The sequence below is a fragment of the Zingiber officinale genome, chromosome 7B, assembly GCF_018446385.1.
Source record: "Zingiber officinale cultivar Zhangliang chromosome 7B, Zo_v1.1, whole genome shotgun sequence".
NCBI classification, from domain to species: Eukaryota; Viridiplantae; Streptophyta; class Magnoliopsida; order Zingiberales; family Zingiberaceae; genus Zingiber; species Zingiber officinale.
In genome coordinates this window covers 63,481,072-63,498,754 of record NC_055999.1, presented here as the reverse complement: position 1 = coordinate 63,498,754, position 17,683 = coordinate 63,481,072, and the positions used below count along the sequence as shown (strand labels likewise).

The 17,683-nt window shown below is 43.8% G+C and overlaps 5 protein-coding genes across 6 annotated transcripts; 1 reads left to right on the top strand and 4 right to left on the bottom strand.

The window, feature by feature from the left end:
• Positions 1-5,779: 5,779 nt before the first annotated feature.
• On the bottom strand, positions 5,780-6,637 carry LOC122004385 (AT-hook motif nuclear-localized protein 23-like). Its single transcript, XM_042559280.1, has one exon. It carries the CDS (start codon positions 6,635-6,637, stop codon positions 5,780-5,782), a length of 858 nt encoding a protein of 285 aa, XP_042415214.1.
• Positions 6,638-7,248: 611 nt separating this feature from the next.
• On the bottom strand, positions 7,249-8,710 carry LOC122004384 (protein spotted leaf 11-like). Its single transcript, XM_042559279.1, has 3 exons — positions 7,711-8,710; positions 7,565-7,629; positions 7,249-7,281 (listed from the first exon to the last, which is right to left on the bottom strand). The coding sequence occupies exons 1-3, from the start codon at positions 8,708-8,710 to the stop codon at positions 7,249-7,251; spliced, it is 1,098 nt and encodes a 365-aa protein (XP_042415213.1).
• A 145-nt stretch (positions 8,711-8,855) lies between these two features.
• On the bottom strand, positions 8,856-11,089 carry LOC122005889. 2 transcript variants are annotated; one of them, XM_042561132.1, is made up of 2 exons: positions 10,296-11,089; positions 8,856-8,989 (listed from the first exon to the last, which is right to left on the bottom strand). In XM_042561132.1, the coding sequence occupies exons 1-2, from the start codon at positions 10,900-10,902 to the stop codon at positions 8,955-8,957; spliced, it is 642 nt and encodes a 213-aa protein (XP_042417066.1). In that variant the 5' UTR covers positions 10,903-11,089; the 3' UTR covers positions 8,856-8,954. The 2 variants fall into 2 exon arrangements, with proteins under 2 accessions (XP_042417066.1, XP_042417065.1); XM_042561131.1 differs by lacking the exon at positions 8,856-8,989 and adding an exon at positions 9,664-9,951 and having other exon boundaries at positions 10,296-11,075.
• A 189-nt stretch (positions 11,090-11,278) lies between these two features.
• Positions 11,279-15,760, bottom strand: LOC122005890 (protein N-terminal glutamine amidohydrolase-like). Its single transcript, XM_042561133.1, has 6 exons — positions 15,628-15,760; positions 14,583-14,688; positions 12,381-12,458; positions 12,148-12,266; positions 11,750-11,874; positions 11,279-11,681 (listed from the first exon to the last, which is right to left on the bottom strand). Exons 1-6 carry the CDS (start codon positions 15,735-15,737, stop codon positions 11,524-11,526), a joined length of 696 nt encoding a protein of 231 aa, XP_042417067.1. The 5' UTR covers positions 15,738-15,760; the 3' UTR covers positions 11,279-11,523.
• LOC122005892 lies at positions 15,736-17,537 on the top strand. The gene is made up of 3 exons (XM_042561134.1): positions 15,736-15,977; positions 16,062-16,114; positions 17,269-17,537. Exons 1-3 carry the CDS (start codon positions 15,736-15,738, stop codon positions 17,304-17,306), a joined length of 333 nt encoding a protein of 110 aa, XP_042417068.1. The 3' UTR covers positions 17,307-17,537.
• The last annotated feature ends 146 nt before the right edge of the window (positions 17,538-17,683 follow it).

Genomic DNA, 17,683 nt, shown 5'->3' with positions numbered 1-17,683 from the left:
TTTTAGAAAACCTTTTAACTTAAGAAAAACATTAAAAAAAAATTCTAAGTAAAGATTATTTTTGAAAGAATGTTTTCTAACTTAATTATTTGAGAAATTTTAAGAAAAATTTTTCTAAGTAAAAAAATGACTTAGTCATAAAATTTTAAGTAAGTAAATTTCTAAATTGAAAAAAAATATTTTGAATAACCTTTTTAAAGCATTAATTAATTCTTGCATCAATGTTTTATTAGTAAGTTAATTAAACATTTATTTCAATATTTTGGCTTCCAGGTCGTGGCGAGGCACTAGGCCTTCTTGGTTATTGGAGCAACAACTACTTCCTTGACAAAGCCTCAGAAAGAAATTCTTTGTTTAATTTTCTCACTTAAAGTGCTAATTTTAATTTTAAAATTAATTTAAACATGACTTCAGAACCCAATATAGGTTCCAGCCTACTAGTTTAACCAAAAAACTTTTAGGGACATATTTTCTTGAAATGTTCTTAATTTGTCCTGAGTGATATTTAAAGTACCAATTTAAATTATTAAATCTTCTAAAATTGGTTTTAGATGAACATGCATAGTTTTTCAAGTTATCTACTTGAATTTTCAAATCATCATTTTCAAGTTTCAATTTTTCATTTGCTAGTTTTAATTTATCTAATTCTTCTAAGGGACAAGACTTAGCTAGAATTACTTTTAAATTTTTTATTTCTTTTTCTAATTTACAGCAGTCTTTAGTTAATAGCTTAACAAATTTAAAAAGTTTATCGGGAGGAAGAGAACGTACCTGACTTACCTTGTCGAGTTCGTTGTCTGTGTCTCCCCCTGAACTGCTGCTTTCTTCTGACGAAGCTCCCCCTTCATCGATGCTCTCGATGCTCATCTCGGAAGAGCTTGACTCGCAGTCGTCGTCTTGATGACTCGCCATCAGTACGAGTCCGGAGAATGCCTCGACTTCTGAGTCGGACGACATATCGTCACACGTCGCCTTTAGGGCCTTTCGCTTTTGGATGGGCTTCTTACCCTTCTCCTTGTCCTTGTTCTTCAGCTTGGGGCAGTTGTCCTTGACGTGTCCTTCTTCGTCGCAGTGGTAGCAGCGGATCGTTCTTTTCTTCTTTCCCTGCGGATGGTTAGTAGATCTGGATTTACAAAGTTTCTTGAATCTTCTTACCATCATTACCATTTCCTCGTCGTCGAGAGAGGATTCCGATTCTGGTTCGTCTCTCGAGGCTTTGAGGGTGACGTTGTTCTTGGGCTCCTTCATTCCTGCACATCTTGACTCATGCACTTTAAATGTTGAAAAGAATTCTTCTAATGAAATCTTTTCTAAATCTTTAGAAATGTAAAATGCATCTACTAATGATACTCATTTAGTATTTCTAAGAAAGGAATTTAAAGAGTACCAGAGCGAATCTCGGTTACTTACCTTGTCTCTGAGATTCGAAAGTCCAGTAATTATTTCTTTTATTCTTGAGTGCAGATGTGCGACTGACTCGTCTTCCCCAAGTCGCAGGCTGGTGAACTGATTCCGAAGCAGATCTGTTCTGGTGAGCTTGGCTTCGCACGTCCCTTCGTGCAGCTCGAGGAACCTCTCCCAAAGTTCCTTTGCCGAGTCGTAGTGCCCGATCCTGTTGACTTCTTGAGGTGGAAGAACGCTTAGCAGATGGTATTCTGCTTTGCCGTTCGCCACGAATTCAGCCTGCTCCTTTTTTGTCCATTGACATTTTTCCTTACCTTCTGGAGCTACATAGCCAGATTTCATTGTTAAGGTTAATTCAAAGTCTGTAGTAAAAAATACCTGCATCAGATTCTTCCAGGTAGTGAAATCCCCTTCGTATTTAGGCGGGTGGATGCTTGGTCTGACCATCTCGTTGCTTCGTTGGGCTGTTAGTCCTCCTGAAGCGCCTCGGCTCTAATACCACTTGTAGGACCGTTGAGCCGGCTAGAAGGGGGGTTGAATAACCCTAAAAAAAATAAACAAAGACCCTTCTCGAACTTTCAACAGAACACTTGTAGAATAATAAAGTAAACAGAAAAAGAAAGGCTCACAAAGAGTTGACTTGGTTACAACCGAGGCGGTTGTTAATCCAAGGAAGACGTCGTACTATTATCTCCTTCTGGCAGAGAAGCCTTTTTACAGCAGTGAAGTGCACAACTATAGAAGCTAAACTAGAGAGAACGTACAAGTGTTGTTACAATGAGTTGTTCTGAATTGATGAAAAGCTTCTGGACCAAGGCTATATTTATAGCCTTGGTCGGGGCGCCTGGAAGGGTTCCGGGCGCCCTAGGGGATAAAACTTTATCCCCTAACGTTCAGATCGCGTAAATCGCGATCCTGGTCAAAATCAAGGTCCGGGCGCCCGGAAGGGTTCCGGGCACCCCGGAGGGCTCCGGGCGCCCCGGAGCCCAAAGTCAATAGATGTTGACTTTTTCGTCCGGGACCTCTTCTCTGGTTCAGTCCCGCCTCGGTCCGGTTCTTCTCCTCCAGATCCGCTCGCTTGGGTGATTTCTGCCATCCGGAAAAGGGTTCACCCGAACCCAACTTCTGGTCTTCTCGAGCGGGCTTCCCTCCGGCTTCTCATCCCTCGGAATCGCCACGTGTTTCCTTCTCGTCCGCCGGCGTACTCATCCGCTGTCTTCGTCCCTCGGACGCACCACGTGCCGTCCTTCTCGCTAGCTGCGTCTCTTGCTCCCCGAGCAATCTTCCGCTCCAGCTTTCGTCCCTCAGAACCACCGCACACTTCCTTCTTGTTCGCCGGTGTACTCTTCCGCAGCACCTCATCCCTCGGACTGTCGTCCTTCTCGCTAGCTGCGTCTTCCGCTCGACTACCTGTACTCCTAAGCTCCTGCACACTTAGACACAAGGTTAGAAACACACGGGACCTAAATTAACTTATTGATCACACCAAAACAACCTTGGGGTTCCAACAACGTTAACGGTCCAGGCTCCCAAAGAGGGTCCGGGTGCCCGAAAGTGGATAAATTTGATGGATCAAGTTTCGACGAGAGCTCACCACGTCAGCACGGTCCAAGCGTCCAGGAGGGACTCTAGGCGCCCGCAATAGGCCTATATAAAGGTCTTCGACTAGTAGCTTTAGAACATTAATTGCTACAACTTTCGTACCCATGCACTACTCCGAAAAAGTCTCCGGGATACCTAAAAGTTGCACCGACAACCTGCGCTCAAGTTTTCAAAGTTGTATTGTTGGTATAATTTAATTCTTGCAATTGTACTTAAATTTTGTAATTGCTTCATGATTATAATGATTGTCCAACAAAAGCACTCAATGAGTGCAGACCTTAAATTAGGAGTCATCGAAAACTCCGAACTAAGTAAAACCACCTATGTTAGCATTCATTTTTCATCTCTATTCTTTTCCGTTGCGTACTCTTGATTTCCAAAAAAAGTGAAAAATGCTATTCACCCCTCTTCTAACATATTTACGGTCCTACACGAATTAGTCTGGGCATCTGGACCGCCCTGGGCGCCCAAGGCGCCTCCTCGACGTGCCCTTGTCGAAGGCGATCAGGGCACCCAGAGCTACTCTAGGTGCCCATACCAGATATGTTTTATCAACACCTGTCGTTGCAAGCAATTGCAACGTGGATAAAGTTTTATCCACACACAAACGCCCGAAGCTACCACGTCAACAAATGGTCATATTAGACCAACAGGCTATACATAGAACCCTAGTTTCAATAATTCAGAATAACACTTTCTGTACTTCGAACTACAACTCTATTTTCAAGTTCTGTGCTTCCAACGCTTGTAAGAGGTTTCTCCGCCTACGACAAAAGGAGAATTTGATTAGTGTTTTCAACATCTTGGATTAACAACCTCCCCGGTTGTAACTAAGTAAAAATCGGTAGCTTCTTTTAATTTATGCATTTTAGTTTATTCTAATAAAGTGGTTGTCTTAATCAAGCATTTGTTTGCTTTTTCAGGGCAATTCACCTCCTTTTATCGACCAACCGAGGACCTACAACATTAGCTATAGGACGGTGTCGAGGTGGCTTGTATGTTAATCAAGAGAAGACTCTGAACTTGAAGAAAATGATAGTAAGCGATCCTGGAGGTAAGAATTGCGGACCTGCGCACATCACAAACAGAACCAACGGGGACGTTAGAGTGACAACCAGGGAAGGAGTCACCCGCACAGGTACTGCGACGCTCAAGTCAAAATAATAGCCGAGCGAAATGGAGAAGACGATGAACAGTAGTACAACAGTGTAAATGTGCATGAGTGCGGATGCGTATGCATTCATGTGCGTACCTGGCTAACAGAGATACCCCTTTTTTATACTGCCTCTCACAACGTCCACATTAATGAGGTGGCAGAGAATGTCTGGTGTCAGAGTATGTCGGACGGTGAAATATGTACGACAACCTTCCTATAGGCGGAGGAAGGTTCCATTACATGCATATGTTAGAGTAATAACATATTCCCTGATAGGTTGTTACGATTCTCTGACAATTTTGTCTCATAGAGAGAGTCCGACCGGCTCTGAGCCGGCTGACTGTAGACTAGGAATCATGCTTATGTGGGAAACTGGGCTCCAGATGTCCAATCGATCCTGGGGTGGAGCGGATGTAAACTAAGGGTCATGCCCATGAGTGGGAAGCTGAGCCCTGGAGGTCCAACCGGATCTGAGGCCAAACCGATATAAGTTGAGAGCCTTGCATTTGGAGAAGTGGGGAGCTGAGCCGTGTAAATTCGACCAACGTTGGGGTCGGACGGATGTAAATTGAGAGCCTTACGTTTGGAGAAGTGAGGAGCTAAACCCCTAAGGTCCGACCGGCCTTTGAGCCGATCGGGTTTATGTTAGGGATTCGACATCCACTCGAATAATATGTCTGATGAGATTGTATGTCGGGAGTTTATTTTGCACTCGACCGCTATACATGAATATATAGTTCGATCCAGTCAAGTGATATGTCTAGCATATCCAATCGACCTTTTGGTCTGATTGACCATAGCACTCGACGGTGACACTGAATTTATTTCAACATGACATCGATACGACACGAAAATTGACCCCCTTCTTAATTTTAATTATCACATGTTGAACCCAATTTCAGGGGGCTCATGTTATTCATTGTATAAGTAAGAGTGCCTTTTATCATAAGAATACGGCTTTTTAACTAGATATCGCGTTTAAGATTTTTCACAAATTAAGTAGAACTAATGCAACTATAACCCTAATGACTAGTAGACGAAATACTAATTCATAAAATTGGTACAAATACACCTTTTAGATGACATTTCTTATTTCAAACTACCGGATAAGATACCCCTTGGAACATAGAACTACTGCAATTACAACCCTAATAACATAGAACTAATGGTTCTATGTTTCACGATACCCCTTAAAACATAAAACTAGTGCAACTATAACCCTAATGAGGTATTGTTACCGTAGACTAACATAGTTATCTTTATAAACTAAATGCATATTAACTCATGAAAGTGCCATCCACAACAACTATTGAATGAAAGAATGAAAGAATTAAAATCTTGATCCCTTTGACCAATTGAAAGTAGCAGAGAAAAAAACGAATCAGATCATTTGCCAAGCCAAAACAATACGGATCACAATGGTCTGCCTGCCTGCATGCAATTATATCCACAACGTAAGAAGCTGGTCATGCATGCATTTGCTGCATGAGAAAGAGGAAAAGAAAGAAAAGAATGAACTGAAGAAAGAAACAAAATCTTGGGAAACGGCAGTTGTTCCCAAGAAATTAAGGAGAGGAGTCGTTCTATTTTTACAGTCGGTGGTGATATCTGATGGAGTTAATAACGGGGCGGCGGAGGGTGGGCGTGCGGCGGAGGCCGGACGGAGGAGGGTTGAGCCAGGGAGACGATGCTGTTGCGAGATAGTCGTACGGGTAAGGCGTTGAGATCGGGAAGGTTGGAGGGCAAAGACGTTGCCAGGGGAGTCACTGGATCTGCGCCGCTGTCGTCGTCGTCCACGACTGCCGCCTCGTTGTCGTCGTCGGAGATGGGGAGCCGGAGGAACTCCGGGTTGGAGAATGTGGCAGCCATAATGAGTACGGGTCCCGCCGCCGACATCGATCCCATCATGGCCCCGGCGATCACCTGCCCGCGAGAACTTGCCAGCGAAACCGTCAGCGGCGGAGGCTGCGGCACTCCCGGAGGGAATAGCGTGCCGGAGAAGAAATGCCCTGGAGGGAACGCCGTGGCCGACGGAGGGAACAGCGTGCCGGAGAGGGAGAGTATGTCGAAGCGCCCCTGCAGGGTGAAGACGGCCTGGAGGCCGTGGGCTACCGCTACCGAAGCATGGCGCAGCGAGACGCCGGACACGACGCCGGAGGCGCTGAGGACGGAGACGCCCACGCGGTTGCGGCGGACGTAATCGGACAAGCCGGAGACGATGTCGAAGCCGCCGTCGAACTGGAGGACCACGGGGTGCAAGGGCGACGCTCTGCCCCTGGAGACCGCCATCGGCTGCTTGGGCTTATTCTTTGAGCCCGGAGGGCGACCTCGGGGCTTCCGAACGGCGGACGACCCGGGGGAGGTCTCGTCCGGGGCCACCGCCCGCGGCCATGACGTGACATCGTCGTCGTCGCCGTCGGAGGCGGGCTGGGAGAGGCCGATCATGACGCCGGGAGCGCGCGATGAACCGGCCATGGGCAAGTCGGACCGGCGAAGAGGGTGACTGGCGGAGTCCCATCAGACGCCTTAATAAAAGGTATCAGTGTTACGCTGCACCTCGAGAGTAGGAAAACTAACCTGTGCCGATGAATATGATCCATCGTGATGTGGTATGCACGGATCACGAGGTGACGGTGCAGGATAAGGAGGTGAGTAGGGTTCGGTCGTGTAGTCGAGGTCGGCCAATGGGATTCGGACTCTTATGGAAAGATAGCGTGGTGAAATGGATAAGACAAAGATGAAAGAACGACACTCTTTTACATTAAAAAAGATCAAACAAGTGTGCATTCGATTTTACTATAATTTACAATATTATTGTGAATGCCAGGTCCACAATCAAGAACCCCTACGTTATCTACTTCTCATCATGGGTCTCAAGATTGTTAACGATCAAGAACGCACACTATGGTCTATGGATGTCTGCCAGTTCTTGTTTGGGATCACAAAACTCTATGAAATAAAGAATCCATTTTCAAAGTTATACCTCATTCATTGAATTCAACTCTACTGATGCCAAACTTCAAAGACCCTTCTGCATAAAGCTCCACTTCAAGATCACACACCAGCAATCGGAAAACAACTTGAGATTAAATGGTCAGGAATTCCCTAATATTATGAGACTGAAAGTTTTATTTGAAACGTAACAGGCACAATTATCACAGACTTCACTTAAATCTGATTATAAGCGGGCACTCAAGAGAAAATCTATAGTAAAGGGTGTAAACAATAGAGCAAGAAAATATTACTCAATGTAACAAAAAAAGCTTAACAAAGAAATAAGATTTATCCAATGATGAATATTTCTCGGTAACAAGAACTGATTGCAACAAGTTATCAATGCCTGAGTGGCTGCTATATATTCAATATCAATTGTGTTACATTATATTTACATTCATAACCTACCAATTTGCAAAGTTCTGTTTTGTTTATATAATTAGTTTCCTTACTATTTGGTGCACGAAGAACAGCTACATTAACAAACACAAGAACAAAATCGCAGAAACGCAGCTAAATCAGTTAATTAATTGAGCTATGGAATGAGGAATTACTGTAGGAGGAGGAAGAGAAGAGCAGCGATTGCGGCGCTGAGTCGGTGCTGGTCTCGGTGTCCTCCTGAAGGCCGTGCACCAGGTGGCTGCCGCGCGAGCGCTGAAGGACACGGAGCAGGTCCGCCGCCTTGCTTTTCCCCCTAGCGCTGACCTCGCCGCCGACGCCCTCGGCGAGTTCACGCACCAGCGATTCCGCCCCCTCCGACTCCATGATGTCGCCCACCGCCTTGTCCCCGCCGCTCATCACCAGGTTCAGCAGCGCAGCCGCCGCGTTCTCCCTAGCCCTCCCGCTCGCCCCCGTCGCCGCGTCCACCAACTCCACCAGTATGGCGACGCCGGCCACCCTCCGGAACGCCTCCACACTCTCGTAGCATCCGGCCACCTGGGAGATCACCGCGGTAGCGTCCTCCACAACCCCGCGCCGCCCGTCCTTCACCACCAGCGCGAAGAGCGGCGGGACGGCGCCCATCTCGACGAGAGTGGCGCGATTGAGCGGGTAGAGAGCGAGGAGGAAGATCGCCTTGAGTGCGTCCTTGATGGACCGGGTCGGCGTGACCCCGAGGCCGCGGAAGAGATCCAAGAGGGCCGCGATGACCGACCGCTTGGACCCGATGATGGGCCGGTACTCGTCAACGGAGAGGAGGCTGTAGACGGTGGCGGCAGCGTTCTGTGCGGTGGAAGGGCAGGGGAGGCGAAGGGCGGCGGCGAGGGCGTCGAGGATGCCAGGGGTGGACATCACAGCCTCGCGGGCGGAGATCGAGAGGTTGAGCAGCGCGGCGGAGGCGTTCTCCTGGGCCTCGGCCGCCGAGGAGTCAAACTCAAGGAGCGCGGACCCGAGGAGCGGGACCGCGCCAGACTCAGCGAGGGGCGATCGCATCTCAGGGTCGTCCTTTGAGAGTCGTCGGATTTCGGCGGCGGCTTCAGCGAAGGCGCCTGACCGGACAGGGGCGGAGGCGAGGCGGTGGACGAGCGATCGCGCCGCGCGATGCTTCACCTCCATGGATCGCCGCTGGAGCCTAAATCAGATCTGGGGAAAAATCGCGAAGGTTCGTCTGCCTCCAGCCTCCTTTATCAGGCCGGCGATGGATTCCGAAGCGGAATCCAACCGGAAACCGACGCGTGGGGGTCGATTAAAGGTAGGGGCCCACGGATGGAGGAAATTTCTCGGTCATGCACTTACCAACCACCGACGGCGAAGCCGATTGCGCAAGGAGAGAAGCTCTTTTTGACCATTCCACGACGTTTCACACTCCCAAACAATGACAGCACAAACAGGAAGCTACAAAGTTGAATATCATAATCTCTTATCAACCAATTATATATTTTTTTTACTGTAAAAAAATCTCTACAAACAGAGAGTTTATGATATAACAAGAGTTGAATTTGATTGTCAAGATGCTAAAAATGACAACAAATACCATGAAAAATATTTATGCGATTCGATTTACTACTTACATTGTCCTGAAAACTCATTCATATTCAAGCATAACAAAGAGTTCATTAGATGACCCAATCCTATGCATTCGAAAGTAGATACTATACTTAAACAAGTTAAATCCACTAGATCACAAGTCAAGGAGAGATCAAATAAAACACTTCGATGTAATTCAGAGATCAAGAGTAATGGAGCATTGCATAGAGTTCAATAGAGGATAGATCGATGTATTCGACTTTAAATGGTTGGACACATGACTTGTTATGCAGTAGGAATTAAGTGGAACATAAACCTACAATAACAAATTGTCACAATGCAGAAGAAACTGAAGGTGATTGGATCTATTGAACCTCCCTTGTTAATCATGGATACACACCAATTCAGATAATTAGATAAATGGTTCGCTAACTTGTTAGCGACTATGTGTGAAGTAACAAACATTTCTCGGTGTATAAGTTAAGAGTGCATCAAGGTAAAGGTACAATTGAACATGCTTTCTCAAAATTGTGCCAAAAAGAGGCTAGACTACTGAAGCATGTAGCATCAATATGTCAACTGAATTCACAATACATATAAGCACGTATTCAGTCGCTACAACTGCACAAATGAGAAAACAAATGAGCAAGATGGTTCACAGCATCAAAATATCCCTTTGGGTTTCACAACATTCCTGTCCGGCTTTGTAGCCTCATTATTGACAGACGAACTCCATTTACTTATGAAGTTGTTGAACACATCCATGAATGATGGTCCAGATTGCAGTCTAACTAGGTGCATCCTATAAGGTATCAATACAGTCCTCAGCCCTGCAAGCAAGCAAAACCAAATCCCATATCATAACCCCTAATCAATCAGATCCAAACCCAATTGACTACAGTAAGAAAATTATGTTAAGATGCTTGTATAACCACCATTGTTAAGAAGGTTTGACTATTATTCTACTGAATTTCATGCTACTTGAGTACTAAAGAAAGGAACGCCCTTAGAATTATCATGGTTAAAAGGGATAGCACATTATCCAAGTGCAATAAGAACCTACACGAGCATACAGTAGAATAAGAACCTACATGAGCATACAGTATAGAACAGGTGAATAAAAAATAGAAAACAAAAAAAAAGGGGAAAGGGGATACTAAATTTTGAATCTTGCCTGCAATGCACATAGATCGGTAGATAATTGCTGCTGGAGCACCACCACCTTTCGAAGCCATCCTCGGCTGCTCCAGGCATTCCAGGAAGGCGAGGTCCGCCTTCAGCAATTTTGCCTGATCGTACGTGTCGTAGCCGATATCATGACAATAGCAGCAGAAGTCGATCCAATCGATGGGGCGTTGATCCCACAGCATAGAACCGCCGTCCTTGCCGCTGGACCAGTTGGGGCCGCAGTAGTGGCCGTACCGAGGGAACAGCTGCGAGAGGAACCCCCGCACACCACCATGCCAGGGCACCGAGGCGACGTAGGGTCGAAAAAGAGGAACCGAGCAGCCTCGATCCGATGAAATCCGCCGAGGCCGTGGAAGCGGCCAGATCGGAGCTGGAGAGGTCACGAGGGCGGGATCAGGTACCCGGGGTGGTAGAATCCATCGGAGAGAGCTCGTGAGGAATTCTAGAAGTGATTGTGGGAAGGCTAAAGCTGCCGTGGATTTAGGTATCTCGACAGTGGGAGGGGCGGGGAAGGGGTTGTATTGCGGGGTGGCGGCGGAAGCGGGGGAGAGTGAGGCAGTTGAGGGAAGAAACCGTGAGGATTTATGCCCCATCGAGCCGCCGGCGCCGGCGCCGGCGCTGCCTGCTCCGCCTGTGGCCTCGCCTCGGCCTTCAGCTCGGGAAATTTTCGCCGTGAAACGTCGGAGAGCGCATAATGGAACGGAATCTGTTTTAACGAAAAGAAGAAACGCGATATGAAGGGGGGGAAACGCTGCGCTTTCATCATGCCGTCAAATAATGCACCCGGATTCCCATTGGTCATTATAATAACCCGGCAGTGGACCCCACACCCCAAACCAATAAAGAGACGAGCATTCCGGAGATAAAAAGCTTGCCGTTTAATTTTTCGCATTTTATCTCATATTCTTTGGAGCCAAGCATGCAGCATCCAATCACAGCCACCGGAATGGAGAATCTACCAATGAGATAAAGACACGTGCCCAACGACAAACGATGAAAATTTAATGGTTCCTCAAGCTCAGAGAGCAAAATGACAATTCTTAACATTTGAAGAGCATTTTACAAGTAGCCAGAACTATAAAAATTCCTATACAATATAACTCAAGGCTTTCAGTCATTAGACATCAAGCCGATCCTCAATAGTTAACGACAAACCTGGCTCAATGAGGACAATGTCGATCCATTGCTTTCCTTGTAAAGATTTGCAAAAGTTGTCATTGATGGATTTGAGCAAAGAACCACTCGAACATTGTTTCACTCACCACCACGCCATATTCGTTCGAGAGCACCCCGTGGAGCGAATCCTGTGCGTTTGCTAGCACATCGGCTGTTCTCATTTGGATGTATTTGTCTAGGTTGTTAGTAGTTCCATCTACAGTATACAACGAGTAGAAAATTATCACCCAAAATAGAAAGGTTTGTTTATGCATCACGAAATACCTTCACTAGTAATAGGTTTGTATGTCGGAGGCAAGGCAAGCCAATTCCCTAGACCATCTCTCATGTGACTTCTGTCTGATGCAAAGCAACGAAGAAATCTCGGAGCATGAACTACTCGGAAAAGCCTGCAAGGTAATCAAGTTAGTTCTTAGGGTGTGATTGAGATCGCCAATGCATCACTAGAATAGCTGCCTGCAGATCAAGCATACCACATCAGCCATTTTATCTGTATGTTTCAGTTGTGAGATGAGTAGTAGTGTGTGCAGAAGTGATTTTGTAAGCAAGGGACTTGTCGAGCAAAATGTATATATGTATCGATCTTATAGCAGAATTATTGTTTCATTTATCGTGCCAGAGAACTAACAGATAATGCCTATTTGATGAACCAAAGAAACCACCTGCTATAAGGAGAGTTGACTGGTTTAATGGCTTCAGGAAAGTACACCGTAAGTGGAGAAGGGAATGGAAGATCAGAATCCAGATCCCACACCAAATCAAATGCCTCGCCTCTTCTTTTCTATGGCTCATCATTGAACAGGAAAAAGGATTTTTCATAATACATATCAAAAAGATTCAAAAAAATATATACAAAAGAGTAATCTCAATTCACCGAAAAAATTTCAGCACTGACCTGTATACAGATTACATGATAATCCCACAATACCACCCCATCACTTCTTTTACTAGCCTTTTGATGCCAAAGAGGAACCTTGAGAGGAGATAGTGAACAAGTCCACTTTAGAATTGCTTTATCTCCCGTTAATGCAACAGGGAAGCAGTTAATTAGAAGATAAAAACTTGTTAAGATAGTTTACGATGATTGGCATGGCAGGTGAATAATATATAAATCAAGTAATTAGCTATTAGGTGTCGTCTTAACTTGTAATATCTTTACTTGTATATCAGTCACTTGCAGTATAAATTTACAGAAAATCTATGCCATATTGAAAAGTAAAAAAAAAAAGTTCCTTCTCTCGAATCATAGATAGTTCTCATGAGTAAGATAAATTAATAATAGCTAACGATACAAATGTGAGATCATAGGCCTGAAAGATTTTTCTATTACCGTAGGAGGTTGGAGATGATTAAATCAGTATTTCTAGCACGCTGATAGCATATCGTCAGATAGCTCGACTGATAAGGGCTTCTTTATATGGCCCGACCGAAAAGTGAGGGTATTTCCGATAGGCTCGACTGATAAGGAGAGAGCCGACTACAAGAATAGTTGAGGGGTCGACCAATAGGGTAAAAGTGAATGGCCCAAAGCCATTCACGCAATACTGTAATCCGCTAAGGGTAGAACCGATAGGCTCGTTTTATAGTTAAGGAGAGGGCCGACTACAAGAATAGTTGAGGGATCGACCAATAGGATAAGAGTGAATGGCCTTTCTTTTTACTTTATTGAACCGTTAGGCATTTGTTGAGCTTTATTGAACCTCTTTCTCGTTCCAGTTAATAGCTCTGAATAGCGATAGTGTTCCAGTTAATAGCTCAAGGGATTCACGTAGATGAAGAAGGCAACATCCAGTGGAAAAACAAAAGTGCATTATCAGACTAGAAACCTCATTTCCGGTGAGGAATAAAAGCACGTTGTGCTGATAATAAGGCATTTGATTAAACTTCTGCTCGCTTGTGTCTATTCTGGTGCGTAGGGTGAGGTATGGCTCCAACAGAGAGCATTTCCAGAGGTTAGGGACGGTTACGAGTGCCTGTTGTGGTTCTTATGAGCCGGAGAAGAGGAGATTAGTAGCCCGAGCGAGAGCTCCAAAACCAAGTCCGTGCTCTTTTAGTAGTGTTGGTAAATATCCTTTCTTCGTTCCATCCCATGTGAGTTCCTCTCCAGCCATTTGAAGTTCATATTCAGTACTCTTACTTGCCATAGTGCCAAACATAGCAAATCCTATTTCTAGTGAGGGTATCTCCAGCTTATAAATGATTCTAACTAGGATATTACCTAAATATGGAATAGTTTCTATCTAATAGCAAGGGGTCCCTCGCCCTGTAAGTCTTTTTCTTTATCTTGTAAGCATACCGCCCAATGATCTTCATGAATACCCTCGTCTTTTTGCTAAGTGGAATTGTAGGCGGCAGAGAGGTAGGGTCTAGCCTTTGACACATTCCCTAGTATTTGTTTGACTAATTCTCCTAGCCTTTATTTATTGGCCTATTTCATTTATTGGCCTATTTCCGGAGGTCAACCTAAACTATATGGGAAAGAGAGGTTATCACGACCTAACCAATAGCTACATTCTTGATCCCTGCACGGTCTCAACCTTCGCTACGCCCCTGTCGCTCGAGCAACTCCCTTCCTCTCAAACAAGGAAGTAGCCATCTTCCACCAATCTTCGGTTGAGCTTCACGTAGTCCACTCTCACTTCTACAACTGAACTCTCAATTTGCAAGAGAATCTTATGTGATACAGTTATATTTCTCAGGGCAAGAAAAAGGATTCTTAGTGTTAACAATTCATTTTATAAAAGCTTCAAAATACCATACAAATCTTTTTTTTTCCTCCTTTTTTGATCATGGCACTTGATACCAAACTTTATTTGACAACAGCTATAACCTTTACAAGATTAACTAAATCCCACATGACATGGTTGCAAGAAAAGGATCTTAAAGATTACTAGGAGCAAAAGTTTCTAATGCATTATGAATTACGATAGAATGTTGATATGGAATATAGAAGAGCCAAAACAAAACTTATTGGGGCACCTAAATAGTGATTCATCACGTCGCAATGTAATCAGAAAGTGTTTAATATATAAGATGATTGTGTTATGAGCACATAAATAACTATGATAAATTAAAAGAGTAAAACATAGAAGAGTACCATTTTCTTCTCATTGGATATGAAGACAACAAAAAGATCAGCACCTACTGGATCAGCAACCCCAATCTTACATAGTTTCTTACAGAGTAGATATACATTCTCCTCACTATTAAAACAACATTAGAAAAGATGTTTGACATTTTAATACCGAAAGTTGAAAAGATATGAAGATCAACATAAGCGCCTCTACTATCTAGAGAGAAACTCGGCAGGATACTGTTATTAAATTATATAACTTGCTAACATTTATTATCTTCCTTTTATAGAGATTTCTAGAGAAGATGGAGAAGCATTCAAGAACAAAAAAACAATATATCACTCATTTTCCCGTCATTAAACCCATTGAAGCTTAGATATTTATTTATTATACACACGACAACTAAACATTTTACATGCAAATGTACTGGAAACTTCATTGCTTCTCTAGTTTCTGAAAACAAAGTAGATGAACCAGAATATATCCCAAACTTCCTAATGCCAAAAATGCAATGAGGACTTCAAGATAGTGATTGTAGAAAATCATATTCCCAAGCAATCAGTACCACTAGCCATATTGAAGTTTGCAACTCAAAGCAACATCCAACAGCTAAAGGAATTACTGGTTAATTGTATTACTTGAGAGAATGATGAGAGAAAATTGAATCTTGGCCGTCATAGCTTCTTTGGCTAATCGAGTCATCATCATAAAGGTGTGCTACCAACTATTTAGTGTTGACTATATGAATTTTATCTTCCACTGAGCTCAATGCGAGCAATATCATTAGTAGTATCAGCCATATTTTAATAGATTGATAAATGTTTTTGTTAGTATCGATCTACCCTACACCTTCGACTCTAATGAATGCAGCTCTTCTAACTTCGCCTCCCTCTTTCGTTAGTTACTTCAATATAACGAAGAAAATGGCAAATTTGCATCGATGCCCAAAACCTACAGCTAAACAACAAGGTTCAATAATAGACTGAGCAATTATGAGCTTATGTATAGAAAAATCGTTCAATCAGCGATTGATAAGCATGATTCAGGCATCGAAACCCTACATCGTACCAATAGCAAGGGGTGTGCGTGAAGGAAGAAACACCGAGAAGACGCTCGCTAGGAAGGACTGACGACGACGTCCCTTCGCTTTCCGATGCAACGTCATCGACCATCGCCATGATCGCCCGGCGAATCTGCGAAATCGTGCACGGTCAGCAAGCGGGCCTTTTATCGATACTTTTGATGGGCCGGTCCGCAATTGGGCCGATGTGGTATTTAGGAGGCAGCGGCCGCCGCAGTAACCGCCGGGGATCGGTGCGAGCGGAAGATGACGCAGAAGGGAAATCTGTTCAAGGGCTTGCAGAAGAGGAGAGCCATCCCTCCCAATCGCCATGGGAAGACTTCTCAAACCCGGAAAGGTTTCCAGTGATCCCTTCTCCTTGCGTGCGTGCTTGCTTTAATTTGTTGTTGCGTACAGTTAACTTGGCCTCGCCATGGTCCAGGGAAGAAGTTCTTGAAGCCGTCCAAGATATCCAAGGAGATGGAAGCGGACCGAGTTAGTACTCTCATCTTTCTCCCGATTATGCTAGCTTCGGTTTTGGTTGTTTCAAACATTGCAAGGATATTTGATCGCAAAATTCTCTTTTCTGCTTGATCTGATAACATGGAATCTGTCTTTCGTCGATCTTAGCTCTTTGATCTCTTGTTTCTTCAAAACCTATTGCGCCTTCAGTTTGTTGATTAGGTCTCAAGGTTTTCCAGTAAAACGACTTCCCGGAACCCTAATAAAGGTTTCAGCCACCATAAACTTCAAAGAGTTTCCTTGTTGATGGAATACTGATCTCATCAGTTGCCCTTTTCCATTACCCAAACAAAAAGATAGAATGACAACAAGAAGATGAAGCATTGAAGATTGAAGCTCCCTTTTCCATTACCTTGAGTTGTATAGTCAAAGGTAAGGAAGATATAAAGAGAATTTTACGGGCTTATAATATTTATTTTGCCTTTTCCATTCGTGGATAAAGGAGTGCTTGAATATGGTATTTACATTGCCATCGAAGTAGCCTTGGCCCAACGGTAAAATTGATGTTGTGTAACCTAGAGATCATAGGTTCGAATAATTCCCTTACATTGACAGGAGCTTCATCAAAGTAGCCTGCCAATATACATTGTTCGAAAAGAATAGTTTTTTAGGCATTTATTCGATGCATTGAACTCGTGTGAGGATCTCTAGGTATTCGAGGCTTCTAGCTGAACATGTAATGCTTTAGTTTACACCTCATCTTTTTGTTGAGACCAACCAATGGCTCCTGTAGGAATAAGAGTAATATGTCTGATGAGACATGTGAGCTGCAAGCAGTGCTCTTGAACAAGTGCTCCTCAGTAGACCTAATTCAACCAGTAGAAAGGAACTAAATTTTAATAGTTTTAGAGTTTTAGAAGTATTCAATGCTGCAACAATCTTGTGAGGTGTAAAGCTCTCCAATTGATTCCATGCTATGCTATCCAAGAACCCATATTTCTACAAATATCAAGATGTAAAGGCGTAAAGCTCTCCAATTGATCAAGATCTAGGATTAGAATTTTCCTTGTTCTCAGGTTTTTAATGTTTAAACTCCTTATTGAAGATGCAGAGCTTATGATTTAATCAATCATGATTTCTTTTTACATATTTCTGATGGTTATCGATTAAACAATTCATGTAACAAGAACTGAGCAAGTTCATAAACCACTGCAACAAGAACTGAGCAAGGCTGCAACGGCTGCTAGCAAGGAGGGTGGTCAGCTTAGCATTCTGAAACTTGAAACAAATGCTTCTGCTCCTTCCAAGACACAGGAAGAAAAGCTTGAACACTGTTGTCAAAACTAGTTTTGTTGTGATTTTATTATTATTATTATTATTTTTTGTGTGTAATGATTTCAGAAAATGACTTTGTAGACCTTTTTGAAATATATTATAGCAGTTACTTTCTTTTTGAAAGTTAGATGTAATGCGGCACTTTATCAATTGGTAAAGAAAAACGAAAAAGAATAAACTCTTTGTTTTTTCCCCACAAACTATATAAACGACCTGGTTAATCCCGAACCTCCTCTCTTTTCCTTCTTCCATGGCAAGGGTGACCAT

Excerpts from the sequence above, each read along its gene's own strand:
- LOC122004384 (XM_042559279.1), bottom strand. The coding sequence starts at position 8,710 with ATGGAGGTGAAGCATCGCGCGGCGCGATCGCTCGTCCACCGCCTCGCC. Across the intron at positions 7,630-7,710 it reads CTTCTCTTCCTCCTCCTACA|CTGTTCTTCGTGCACCAAAT; the intron begins GTAATTCCTCAT and ends TTGTTAATGTAG. Across the intron at positions 7,282-7,564 it reads AAACAGAACTTTGCAAATTG|TCTCATAATATTAGGGAATT; the intron begins GTAGGTTATGAA and ends TAAAACTTTCAG.
- LOC122005889 (XM_042561131.1), bottom strand. The coding sequence starts at position 10,902 with ATGGGGCATAAATCCTCACGGTTTCTTCCCTCAACTGCCTCACTCTCC. Across the intron at positions 9,952-10,295 it reads CCGATCTATGTGCATTGCAG|GGCTGAGGACTGTATTGATA; the intron begins GCAAGATTCAAA and ends GCTTGCTTGCAG.
- LOC122005890 (XM_042561133.1), bottom strand. The coding sequence starts at position 15,737 with ATGGCGATGGTCGATGACGTTGCATCGGAAAGCGAAGGGACGTCGTCG. Across the intron at positions 12,459-14,582 it reads TATCCAATGAGAAGAAAATG|GTTCCTCTTTGGCATCAAAA; the intron begins GTACTCTTCTAT and ends TCTCCTCTCAAG. Across the intron at positions 12,267-12,380 it reads ATCATGTAATCTGTATACAG|AAAAGAAGAGGCGAGGCATT; the intron begins GTCAGTGCTGAA and ends GATGAGCCATAG.
- LOC122004385 (XM_042559280.1), bottom strand. The coding sequence starts at position 6,637 with ATGGCCGGTTCATCGCGCGCTCCCGGCGTCATGATCGGCCTCTCCCAG.
- LOC122005892 (XM_042561134.1), top strand. The coding sequence starts at position 15,736 with ATGATCGCCCGGCGAATCTGCGAAATCGTGCACGGTCAGCAAGCGGGC. Across the intron at positions 15,978-16,061 it reads GACTTCTCAAACCCGGAAAG|GGAAGAAGTTCTTGAAGCCG; the intron begins GTTTCCAGTGAT and ends GCCATGGTCCAG. Across the intron at positions 16,115-17,268 it reads AGGAGATGGAAGCGGACCGA|AACTGAGCAAGTTCATAAAC; the intron begins GTTAGTACTCTC and ends TCATGTAACAAG.